Here is a 12,846-nt window from a genome sequence, read left to right as displayed (position 1 = left end):
TGCATGTGTGAGCATGCATCTGTGTGTGTGTGTGTGTGTGTGTGTGTGTGTGTATGTGTGTGCAGGTGCTGGTGGAGACCAGAACACAGCATCAGGTCCCCTATGAAGCTGGAGTTGCAGGTGATTGTGAATAGCCTGACATGGGTGCTGCGAACTGATCTCTGGTCCTCTGCAGGAGCAGTAAGCACTCTTACCCCCGAACCATCTGTCTTCCCAGCACCCCCAACACCATCTCGAGGCAGTCTCTCAGTGGTCTGGATCTCACTGAGTAGTCTACGTTAGCTTCTCAGTAAGCCCAGGGTCCTTCTGTCTTTACCTCCCCATTGGTTGGTTACAAGCACGTGATTCTTCTTTTGAAATACATGATTTGATTCGAGGGCTCACACTCACATGCTAACACTTTGCTCAGCCACTTCTCCAACCTGTTTTACATTTGTAAATGTCTGATTATGTAAAATTGATTACCTGCTTCTAACGTCTTCAATGTCATAGCTCTCCAAAAGTTGCTTGGTGACCTCTGACATCCGTTCTAGAAGGAAAGAGAGAGCAGCATAAATTGAATTTGAGCACGGCTTTCTTGCCACTGAATAACCTACCAGCTGGCCCCCAGCCCACCAACCACCCTCTCAGGCAGCCAACCAGCAAGCGGTCCAGACGACCCACTAAGCAGTCCATGCCCTGGTACCTCTCATCTCCCGCTTCTGTGACTGCACATGTTTTTCCACATCTATCTTCTGTGCCTGCAGCAGTTCTATCTCCTTCTCAAACTCAGAGATGGTCTAAAGCAGAGCCAAACCCAGTGCAGAGAAAACAGCCGTTACACACTTCCCATCAGGCGAGGGCACACCCATCACACAGCATATGGTGGCCTGCCGCCTCCACGCAGCCTCCTAGCTGGAATCTTATCTCGCTCTCACAGACAGCCTCACAGCTTGCCCTGAAGCAGCTCAACTACACAACTGTTTGCAGGCCTACCTGGCAGCAGGAATTAGCTCCCCTATTGTAAAGGAAGAAAACAATTTTGCCTTGAGAAGGGCAGAGGGCAGGTCAGGTAATGTCACAGGTGGGGAAGGCAGAAGGTAATTTCTTTCCTAGGAAGCTTTTGTCCTCAGCTAGGCTGAGAGGAGGACTAATCACAGAGACCAGAGGCTAGGCACCTTGGGAAGATCACAGGGGACAGTTTCTTATAAGCACCTCTGCTTTCAAATGGGCTGAATCCACCGCTGTTCACACTGCAAGATCATCTCAAGGAATACCTCAGGCTTGTGTATTTTGTAGTTAAGACAGAAATATTCTCAGGGGTTGCAGGGGTGATCACCCCCCTTCCCTTAAACACTCTGTTACTCTGAGTATTGACAGGCCCCAGCATCCAACTCGGAGAGGAGGGGGATCAAACATCGAGTGCTGCCCTAGGCACCTGGTCCTTCTAACAGATCTTGAAGTGAGTAGAACAAGGTGAACCCTCAATGGTTAGAAAACGAAGCTATGCTGAATTGAAGGTTAAAAGGTGAATTTGGGATCATGTGCCAAGCTCACGGGACTGCCCAGTCAGAAGCCGTGATTCTCTTTATGGTTCTTTACATATTTCAGGTAATGTTTATATCTCCTTACATTCCTCAGACAGCTTAATGATGGTTAAGGTCTTGGAAAGCCAGACCTCTGAAAGCATCCAAGTGCAGGCTCACAATTCCCCCAGTTTAAGGTCAGCCGGGAGAGATGGCCCTGCAGTTAAGAGCTCTGGCTGCTCTTCCAAAGGGCATGGGCTTGATTCCCAGCACCCACATGCTAGAATTACAGAAGAGCAACACTATTTCTGACTTTGGTGTTCTGGGGTTCAAGGCCAGGGCTTCCTGTGTGCTAGAAAGGCAGTCTACTAAGCAGGCTGTGTCCCCCAGCCTACCTGAGGTCCCTCCTGATCATGCATGTGAATTTTGGGTAACAGTATAAAAGGCAGAAGGCAACAATTTCACTTCAGTACAGGTGTTCATAAGTTTATAGCATGATAAACAATAAGGGTTCACCTGAATTTATAATTTAAATAGGAAGTATTCTTTTAGTCTGTCTATTTAAAGAACTGCATAGCTACAATCTTAGAGTGTTAGAAGATGACTTTTCAAATATGAAATACACTCTCAGAAAGCCCAGAGGCTGGAACTTGAGAGAATAGAGCACCCGGGTGTTGTGAGCCTTCAGCCTGCATGGATGCTCCTGTCGTCTGATCCCTTGGGAACACGGAAATGCTAAAGTAAGATGGGGCTAGCAGCTACAGGACCACTCACCCCTCAGCACCCCTTTCTCTTTCTACCCTCTCAGCTGCTATAAAAGAAAGCACTCTCTGTGATTCAGACTCTCATTCTTCCTTGGGGAAAGGCTGTTTCCAGACACCCTAGGCAAGATGGGGTTACAGGGGCACCTCCTGTGTGATAGACACACCTTACTTAGCTACATGGCTGAACCATTAACCCCTCTCCTGCCACCCAGGAATCCATGATAACCGGAGTACAGGCTACTCAACCTCCTCATTTTGCCTTAATCTGTAAGAAGGGACCCCTAGCAATGCCTCCCCTGAGCTCTCTTTAGAAACCCTCTATGGTGTTAATAAATCTCTCAACAAAAGAACAGTCCACCTGGGGCACCCCCCACCCCGTACCCTGAATCCAAGACATTGCCACTGTTTCTGTGTAGATCTGTGGGAGTCACTGGAGGATCTAGAAGGCAGCACACACCTTTGCCTGCTTGCTTAGACGGGCCACCTCCCCCTTCAGGCTGTCAGAGGTGACCCGTCCCTCCTCCAGCTGGTGGTGCAGCTGCGTCCTCTCATCCTTGAGGGCTTTAATTTCTTCTCTCAGAGACTCTATCTCTTTCTCATAAGCTTGTGTTTTCAGCTCAAAACTTTTTTCAAGAAGTCTAAATGGTAAAAGAAGAAAATCTAACTTAGAGTTGGTTTTCTAGTTTTTGAACAAGACAATATACAGTAAATATTGAAGAGACCCCTCCACGCCAAAGGAGGAGATGGGTTAGGACCCATGTGGCCATCACAGCAGCCTGTGGTCCTGTTTGTTTCCTGTTCTCTTAGTCTAAAACCAATGTCTTAGATCATCCGGTGTGAGAAACTCTCTGAGGATCACAGAGCACAGGACAAGAGATGCTGGACTTGAAGTCACACTGGGTGCTAAGGTGTTCCCATCTCAAGGCCATACCCGTGTCCCATACTGTGGGATGTACATCCTTCAGCAAAGACCTGGCACATTCTGTCAAGTTCTGGCCCTTCTAAGTTCTCAGGACGTCCCAGGGTTCTGGTTTAGTCCTTAAAAATCCAGGCGGAGCATTCCGAATTCCCCAAACTAAATCAGAAATGCTAAAATCCAGGACCGCACCACCAGTGTGAAAATGAAAGCTTTCCATCTTTGAAACATTTAGGATTTGGGACTGTGGGAGGAGGGGTGCTCTGTTAGTAATGTCTAAGTCAAGTCTCCAAAATATGGAAAACTAAAACCAAAACCCTTCTGCCCCTAAGCTTCAGATAAGGGACATAAACAGTCGGACCATTTTTATATCCAGAGATCTTGCCTTCCAAGAAATTTAAAAGTTGTCTGTCTGTCTGTCTGTCTGTCTGTCTGTCTGTCTGTGTATCTACATGTCTATGTGTGTGAAAGCAGGTGTCTGTAAGTGTATGCACTGTGTACCCTGATGCTTGCATCTCTGCACACGGAAGCCAGAAGAGGGATCACACCCCTCCGGGTTAGAGACACAGGTGTCTTTGGACACCCAACTCATTTGAGTGCTGCGACTCCCACTCTGGCTGTCTAGCAAGTGAGCAATCTCTCCACTCCTTGTTTTAAGAATTTTAGAATATATTTTGGCAAAGCAAGGTGCCCCAAAGTATGTGGAAACTGAATTCCTTGTGAGAGCGTCCCTGAACTGAACAAGTAGGGACGAACTAAGATGACAACTATCAAGAGACACATGACACAGACAAACTTTGCTTATTCACAGGGTCCAGTCAGAACTGAGGCAGTCCCGGGGGCTCTGTGAGCTTCCTGCAGTCTCCCGCTGCTGGGCTGCCGACCCAGAGCCTTGGTAGATTTGCTCTAACAGCCCAAAGGAGGAGACTTTGAGGAAGAGACCCATGCTCCACAGAGATTTCTGTTTTATCTCTTTTTATAGATATTAATAAACCTTTAAACTTTGTAACACCCCCCCAAACTGACTACAGTATTCTCTTTTTTAAAAAATTATTTATTTTTATTTATATGTGATGGTGTTTTTGCCTGCATGTATGGATGTGTGAGGGTGTCAGATTTCAGAATTGCAGACAATGGTTAGCTGTTATATGGGTGCTGGGAATTGAACCTGGGTCCTCTCAGAAGAAGCAGTCAGTGTTCTTAACAGCCGAGCCATATCTTTAGCCCCTATAGTATTCTCAAGATGCCAGTAAAAACCAAAACCAAAATTAAACCCGGAGTCTGAGGCACAACAAACCTCAGATCCTAAGACCGAGCCTGTTGGGTCTGCTAGCAGTTTGTGCCTCTGAGGATTGTGCAGGGGCCAAGCATACACAGATAGATGATCAGGGCCCAAATGGAGCTGTGAGGAGGCCTAAGGGGGACACAGTTTTGCTCACTTCACAGGCCTGCACAGCCTCACTGAGGCTGGACAGCTGGGAGCTCAGGGTAACCGGTGCAGCTGGCTCCTCAGTCTTTGGAAGTCTCCTTCCCCACCTGCTTCTCTAGACCACGGTTTTCTGCTAACTGCATAGGGAACTGGTACCTCATCATCCCAGGCACCCTGAGATTCTGTCCCCCAAGAAACATGATGAGAATATTCCACATCTCCCCATCACTCTGGCATTTCCCCACTTAGATCTATAAACCATGGACTCCCTCTGAGAAAAGGAGCCCAGACTTGAATCTCTGAGAATTATCAGATGATTTATGATTGAAATCAGAAGGGGGCGGATCCAACCCAAGGTCATGGGACCAGTGAGGATCTATCAGCAGGAGAATGGACAGTTCAGAGCACGGCATCATTTGAGGTGGTACACCCTAGAACTGGGCCCTTGAGATTCTAAAAATCCCACCTCTTAAAAATATCCATGCTCTACCTGCCGGGATCTGGATTATACTAGATTCAAGCTGAGAAGCGAGTCAGAAAAGAGCAGAGTGGATGGGGATGTAGCTCTGTTGATGGAGGACTTGACTAGTGAGCCCAAGGCCCCAGGTTCCACTCCCAGCGGTGGTGATGCACAGAGAGGCAGGGGGTCAGGGGTTCAAGGACATCCTAGGCTCTGTAGGAGGTTCAAGGCCAGCCAGTGATACCTGGGACCATATCATAAACAAAGAGAAGAGGAGGGAAGGGAAGGGAAGGGAAGGGAAGGGAAGGGAAGGGAAGGGAAGGGAAGGGAGGGAGAGAAAGGAGAAGGAAAGGGAAGGGATGGGACAGACGGGAGAGGGGCATGGGGGCTCGAGGAAGCATTTCTTACAGTCTCTGCTGTTCTTCTTTCTGTACGTCATCAAACAGCTGCCTGGTGAGCTGGTCCATTTTTTCTGTGGACATAGAATGGTATTTGAAACAAATCTACCAGACAATGTCTTTTTTTTTTTTTTTTTGGTTCTTTTTTTCGGAGCTGGGGACCGAACCCAGGGCCTTGTGCTTCCTAGGTAAGCGCTCTACCACTGAGCTAAATCCCCAGCCCCAGACAATGTCTTAAGTGTCTCACACTTCAGAGCCACCTTGGAGGATTTGTTACCATGGAGACTCGGGGTGAGGGAACATGCAACTCCTCACGAACTAGATAAGAAGGTTAGGGGCTTCAAAAAATAACAACTCTTCTAAAACTATCCACCCAGACATGCCATGGGTACCAACCAGGCCATTTTTCAGTTACATATCTGAGGATTTAAATGTTCTTGTGGAAAACGTCACTTAAAGAACCTCCTCCCCACAAAGCAATCAATGATGTAACAAAAAGCAGTTCAGTGAGGCAAGCCCTTCCCTGCTCAGGCTCCAGGTTCCTCCCAAACACCTCTGCTCCCCACTCTCTCCAGAGGGCTCCAAAGCTTGGTCTACAGTCGGGGTGCACCTTCTTGTTGGGACCCCAGAAGTCCTGTCCTAGAGGCACTAATAACCTCCCCTCCACTCAGTCCTGCACCCCGGGCCTGGTGCCCCTTTAGTCCACATGCTGGGCAAAGCATGTGCAAGGTCCCTCAGGCCACTCATGAGACTCTTACACACTTACACATACACTCGTATATTCAAACACACACACACTCATGCACACATCTCCACACACTCATGAAGGCTCATGAACACTCTTACACACTCACTCTTACTCACACACAAATTCCCAAACATGCACACTCTCTTACACATACATTCTCATATACACTCATACACACTCAAACTCTCACTCACTTACACACATATGAACAACACAGTACATGCAAACATACAACACACTATGCACTCCACATTCTCCTCCCTTGGTTAAAACCTTAGGGCCGCTGGTTATGAGGCACAGACAGGGTGAAGTGCACACCTTTTATACACACTTATCCCCTTGACGCATGGTACACCAACCACACATGGGAGACCCGTGGTACCCACAGTGCTGAGTGACACCCAGTGCCGGGTACCTTTCAGCTCCTCAGTCCTCTCTTGTAGACTCTGCTCTGCTCGCTCTCTCTGCGACTCCAGCTCTGCATTGTGTTTCTGCAGCTTCGACAATCTCTAGTGAAGGGAAGGGACATGAGGAGACCTTGGTGACCCTGCTGCTGGCCCGGGAGACAAGCTCTGTGCTGACATTTTCAATCACATATGCTTGGCTCAGCCAGTGTTAACAGCCTGCACCAGCCACAGAATCAGGGACCCAAGGGGACTTCAAATCAGACATCGGTCCTCACCTCCCCAGCCATGACTGACATCTGACATCTGGGAGAACAGCCCAAGTCCAAGGAATGTCTCAGGCCTCTCCCGAGTTCTGAGTACCCAGGGCAGTTTATTAATTAATGTCTTAGTTCACAATACACGGTGGATTCACATTTTGAGGCTGCTGTGATTTGGGGGTGGGGAACAGGGCACAGTCTGTTCTTTCAACCTCTCTTGATGACAGGCCTGCAGGGACCTGTGGACCCCTTGGTGGGGATGGCCATGACTGGCAGAGCCACCAAGGACCACAGCAGCCGTATGGGCACCATCCCTCCCCCCTCCATGCACTAGGTCACAGAGAGGGCCCTTCTGGGGACTTATGGCTACCAATGTGGGAGCCTCGAGACTTTGGAAGGCACAGGAGAACAGACAGTAATGAATAAAAATCTGTTAGAAAATGCTAGAATGCACCTGTTCACGCCTGTGTGTGGCCCATGGTAGACACTGGCTAAGTTATTTCACATGAAAACTTTACCCTTAAATATTTTTCCAGCCCCCTTTTGTCATTTCTACTTTAAATATAAGAAAACAAAAGTTCAGAGGGTCAGTGACTCGGCCAAGCTGCACAAGTAGCCATCAGTAAAGTTAGGAGATTAATGGGGGATGTTGGGATTTCTCACTAGACCACAGAGATGAAAGTCTTCCCCGGATCCTGAGTCACAGGTCAGGGAAAGGAGGCCTCCAGCACCCATGCAGGTGGACATGTGACAGAGGGAGAAGGGGAAGCAGCCAGCTGTGCTCCTTGGGACTTGTGTCAGCTTGTAAAGGTGGATAGGGAGGGAAGCTGAGCCCTTCCCTAAGCTTCAGAGTCCAGTCCTCTGGGCTCCCTCGTTAGTGCCCTGAAGCCCTGCTTTACTGAAGCACAGGCGACATTTGCCTACTGTGCAGAGACGGGAAGGTGGGCCCCGCCGCTCATGTGGCACACTCCTGACCTCCTCCATCGAGTCCCTGTATCTCCGGCCCTTCTCCTCATAGCTGTGCCTGTGGGTCGCTGCTTTTTCCAGCTCTGCCTCCAGCCTCTGAACCTTTTCCAGATCACCAACCCGCAGAGCGGCCAGGCTTGTCAGCTTCTCCACCAGCCCGTGGTTCTCTCTGTTCTAGAGAAAGACTGGGAGGTCAGAGGTTAGCTCAGAGCGAAGCAGCTGCTGCATTCGTGCCTCCAAGGTGGCATCTATTGACAGCAGTCACCCTTACCGCAGGTGACATTTACTAGCATCTTTACAGAGAACTGAGGGAGGCAGATTCTTTCTGAGCTGGTGACTCCGGTCACAAAGGGCCTGTCTGCTCCTGGGACTAGAACTTTAATGCTTGAAGTCGTATTGTGTTTCTCTCAAAAAAAAATCATATGCTGTGCCCTCATCCACGGACCCAGATATTACTGTTTGAAAAGAAAACAAAATAAAAACAAAAGGAAAAAACAAAAAATAAAGGACTTCTGAAGAGGGAGCTTGGGTAGCTCCAGTGGCCATGGAGTGGGTTTTGGGCAGCACAGCTAGGGCACTTAGTAGGTCAAGATAGACTCACAGGAGGCAGGCAAAGGCAAGAGAAGAGCTGCCTCCAAAGCCAAAGTGCTTTGTGTTTCCAGAATCCACAAACATGCTGGGGGCGTGGTGGCCTGCGATTCCAGCCTTGGACGGTCGAGCCTGGGGATTCCTAGAGGAAGCTGCCTGGTAGAGTTACTAGCAATGCGAGTGAGCTCTGGCTTTGACTGGCAGTCATTGCTTCAAAAAGAATAAAGCAGAGAGACCAAACATGCACACACATGTATGTGCACCTACACATATACCCTACACATATGATCATGCACACACACGCACATACACACACCAGCCATGCACATACACACGCATATGCACACACACACATGCACAGATGCTCTGGGTGCCTACCTGATCCTCCAGCTTCTTCTGCAAGCGCTGGACCCTGTAAGTCAGCTGAATGTTGAGCACGAACCTGCGGATGTTCTGGAATCTGCGCCGGGCCAGCCATGCCCTCGCATACTTCTGAAGGATCACTGCCTTGTGCTCCTGCAGCAACTGGAGAAGGAGCTTGGTGAAATGTCAGACTGACCTCCTGTTTCTCTCTCTGGGTCCTTCATCACTGGGAGACCCAGCCCTGGAGCACTTGCACGGTGCAGACAGGAGTCTCCCATCATCGACCCACTGAGCCTTCATCCCAGACTTCTGGAGCAACCCCTCAGGCAAACCCCCAGGGCAGTGAGGATCCCTCTCTCACCAGAACCCTTGCCTTGAGGAAAGTGCAACGAGGAACAGCAGCCTAAGTTCACTCCATACCTTCCGGTACCGCCTCCTGGCCAGGAAGCCCCTGGTGTGTGCCTGGATGGTGATGGTGGCCACACGGATCAGCTGGTACAGGTTACGGACCAGGTAGCCTCGGCAATGCTTCTGGAGGATGATGGCTGCCCAGGCCTCCTTCAAGGCAGTGGCAGTGATGGCCTTCCTTGGGTGGAGAGACAGCAGTGTGAGTGGGTGACTAGAGCCTCAGCCTGAACCAGAGAGTGGGCGGCACCTTTCAGTGCCAGGGGTGGGAGGTTCTCAGGTTCTAACATCTCTACCATCAATGAGTTCATCCTGATGCAACTTCAGGCCTGTGTGGGCTTCCCCTGACACTGTGTGGCGCTGGGGAGCCATGTGGGTCGACACAGCGTCTGCTTGCCCAGTTGGTGCACAGGTGCACACGTGTGTGCAGGCGCACAGCGCAGGTGCACAGAGACTGTGATGACGAGACAGCACCCCGGAACCCTACTTGTTCATTCATTCATTTGTGGAAGATGGGTTGGGAGCTGCAGATCTGGAGTCAGAGGAGAACATGATGTTCCGACTCTCACTCTCTGCCTAATTCACTTGAGACAAAGTCTCTTGTTGAACCTGGAGCCAGGCCGGTGGCCAGCAAGCTCTAGCCGTCCTCCTGCCTTCTGGTTTAGGCCTGTGTGGACAAGCTCAGCTGTTTTTATATGGTGCTTGGATACAAACTGTTCTTAGTGGTTACACCTTGTAGCAAGCACTCTCCCCTACAGAGCCAACTCTCCAGCCCTTACTTATTTAGAGACAGGGTCTTGTTATGAAGTCTTGACTGGCCTAGTACTTGTTATGCGGCCCAGCCTTGCCTTAAACCCAGCGTTCTTCTGACCCAGTTGCCCAAGAGAGTGAATTTATATAGAGAGAGGAAGCCCCAGGCACTTGGTCTCTCCTCCACATGGCTGTTTCTGGCTACTTTCTCAGTCACACTGTGTCATAGCAATAGAGGCCATTATCAGAGGCCAAAACAATTCGTACTCCAGAACTGTGGTCTGAACAAATCTCTTTTCTTTATAAAGTGTCAAGCCTCAGGCCCTTTCTTACAGCTACGAATAAAAAAAGACTACTGTACCTGCTTTCAGGCTATAACGGCAGAAGCTGAATCAGAGGTCATGACTGTTAAGGGCTCCAATAGTTACTATCTGACTCCACACAGAAAAACGTGTTACCGTCTGCCTGAAGTATCGGAGGTAAACAGGCTCTTCTCTTCAGAGTGTACGGAAGGGGAGGGATCCACGACGAGGGAGATTTATGAATGGCCAAGAAATATAAGTAAAATAACCATGAAATAATCTCTATATTGTACTGTAGGAGAGCTGGCACACAGGACAGGCCCTTCTCATACCCAGGCTCACAGCCACTGGAGGGGGCTTCTGACCCACACCTGTGTCCACGGAGCAAGAGAAGGGGTCTTGTCCCCAGCAGCTCCTCCTCTCCTGGGTACGTGGACAGCGAAGGCCCTGTGACCTAGCTGCTCTCCATGGGGAGCTCTGGGAAATAGCCCCAGTGCCACCTTCCTCACCACTTACCTCACTGTCTGCTGGCCCCGGAAGTACTGCTGGATTGTCAGGGCAGCTCGTCTCTCTCGGAGGAACTTCTTCCTCTGCAGCCAGCCACGCACATGCTTTTGGATCACAATACAGCCCTGCCTCAGTTTATCCAAGCGGAGTTTCTCTAAATAAGCCACTTGTCCTGCTCTGAAGAAAATCTTGGTTCTGCCAAACTGGTACTGGTTAGAATCCTGGAAGAGAAGAGAGATATAACTACAAAATAAAGATTTTTTTTTTTTTTGCAATTTGAGAGAGTCAAATGATTCTCAAATCATTGGTGTTGCTTATGTACAAGGCAGGGGGGAAAAAAACCAGAATCATAATCTAGAAACATCTATTCAAGGTGCATATTGCTTTCTGTCCTGGTTTTGGGTTCAAGTCTCTGTCCCATTTCCTAGCCATCGTAGCTTGCCATCGTCACACCCCTATTCCATGTCCCCACGGTCATAGCTTGTCATCTCCTCTCTGGCCTAACTCATCACCTCAGCGATAATCTCAATTCATGCTGAGCAACACGACCACCTTGTGGAGCTGGTTCCACCTCATCTGACCATGTCCTGTCAGACGGTATTGGATCCCAGGAGGATGGCTGCAGAATCCAGGGTTTGGATCTCCACAGGAGATGCCTGCTGTTAAGGGCTCTTACCTCAGGGGCCATGACTGCCATTATCTTACTGGCAGGAAGGGATACGTTTGAGAGGCATACCGCCGGGAAGAGCCCAGCAGGTGAGACCCACCTGGATGAGCCTGTGCAAAACCACTTTGCAAACCTCCTTCTTATCACTGAGGGACAGCTCCTGCTGGGTCATGAGGACACCGTAGCGACTGTAGAACTCGAGGTATGTCCACCTGAAAAGTCGGGGAGAAGCAGGCAGGTGTGTCAGGGAGGAGGCTCTTCGTGCAGTAGACTGCGCTGCTTCCCTCAGCCCCCTCCCACAGGGGACATGGTGGAGTGGGCTCTGGTGACCCTCTCTGTGTCACCACCAAGACCACCCAGCACTCGCACCTTCTCTATGAACGGACTTAGCCTATCCCCCATCCCTCTGACCTCCTCAGCTCCTGTTCTGACAAGGCAGCTGAGATGGGGGCCTGGGGTGCTGGTATCTTCTGAGATACACAGCACTTGTGTCACAGTTTGGATATTACATATGTCCCAAAGACTCGGATGTGTAAGGCTAGGTCCTTAGTGCAGTGCTCAGAGGTGAGACTCTTGAAAAACACTGAATCGTGAGGGTTCTGGCCTAAGTCATGGCTTAGCCCAGGGATGGGGGCTGAATTAGATGCTATCGGAGAGTGGGCAGAAACCAGGAAGGAGATAAGGGCTGAGCTGGATGCAGAAGCTCACTGTGGGTACGGCTTTGTCAACTGGCCCCTTCTTATCCCTCTGACTGCCTACTGCGGTCAGTGATGTGCCCAGGAGCAACAGAGCCAAACGGCCATTGACACCTTTGACACCATAAGCCAAAATAAACTCATCCTTGGGAATTTCATCACCTGTCCCTCTCCCAGGATAATGCACTTTGCAAAATGCAAAGCATGCAAAAAAATATTGCCACTGCACCCTCTGTTCTCAGCAAACACTTGAACAAGGACTGACAAATGTTAGGTCCGAAGTGGACCCCTAAAAGGCAGTGCCATTGATGGCGTCCCAAAGGACAGCCTTGGTTCAGCTCAGTCTGGACTCTGATTGGGGAAAGAAAAGGATGGCTACCAGTTACTGGGTAGACAAAAACTTAAACTCAGTGTTCCTCAGAAATCTTGTGAAGCAGCTTTCTGTTAGGAAAAGTCTTTACTTCCCTTATCGGCCCCCTACAGTTAGCCACCTCCCACAAAGGGCATCCAGTTCCTGTTTAACTCAACCAAGTCTGCAACAGATAAAAGTCCCCCACACTAGCCCCCAGGGATTTTGGTTCACACCCACCTCCCATGTACCACACACATGCACGCACACACTCGTTTGATTCCCCAAACACACCACACACAACACCAGTTTGATTCCCCCTGAATAAACTTTCTACCAATGGGTGTGGTCCCCTTTGGTGGCTTCTCTG

General features: G+C 49.7%; 1 protein-coding gene across 9 annotated transcripts in view; it reads right to left on the bottom strand.

Moving 5' to 3' along the window:
* Positions 1 to 12,846, bottom strand: part of Myo5c (myosin VC) — a 77,203-nt gene that overhangs the window by 19,921 nt on the left and 44,436 nt on the right. For all 9 annotated transcript variants that reach the window (XR_015626653.1, XR_015626654.1, XR_015626652.1 and 6 more), the window contains 10 exon segments: positions 11,533 to 11,644; positions 10,775 to 10,986; positions 9,222 to 9,387; positions 8,817 to 8,963; positions 7,860 to 8,024; positions 6,636 to 6,729; positions 5,483 to 5,546; positions 2,727 to 2,907; positions 686 to 779; positions 466 to 529 (listed from right to left, as the gene is read on the bottom strand). Coding sequence is in view for 5 of the 9 variants with exons in the window: in XM_087562208.1 (XP_087418334.1) it covers positions 466 to 529; positions 686 to 779; positions 2,727 to 2,907; positions 5,483 to 5,546; positions 6,636 to 6,729; positions 7,860 to 8,024; positions 8,817 to 8,963; positions 9,222 to 9,387; positions 10,775 to 10,986; positions 11,533 to 11,644 (1,299 nt within the window). In the remaining 4 variants the exon portion in view is untranslated.

This window comes from Rattus norvegicus, chromosome 8 (genome assembly GCF_021556685.1).
Source record: "Rattus norvegicus strain SHRSP/BbbUtx chromosome 8, alternate assembly SHRSP_T2T, whole genome shotgun sequence".
In the NCBI taxonomy this organism is placed as follows: Eukaryota; Metazoa; Chordata; class Mammalia; order Rodentia; family Muridae; genus Rattus; species Rattus norvegicus.
Note: the sequence above shows the minus strand (reverse complement) of the source record. Positions and strands in the feature narration are given on the sequence as shown.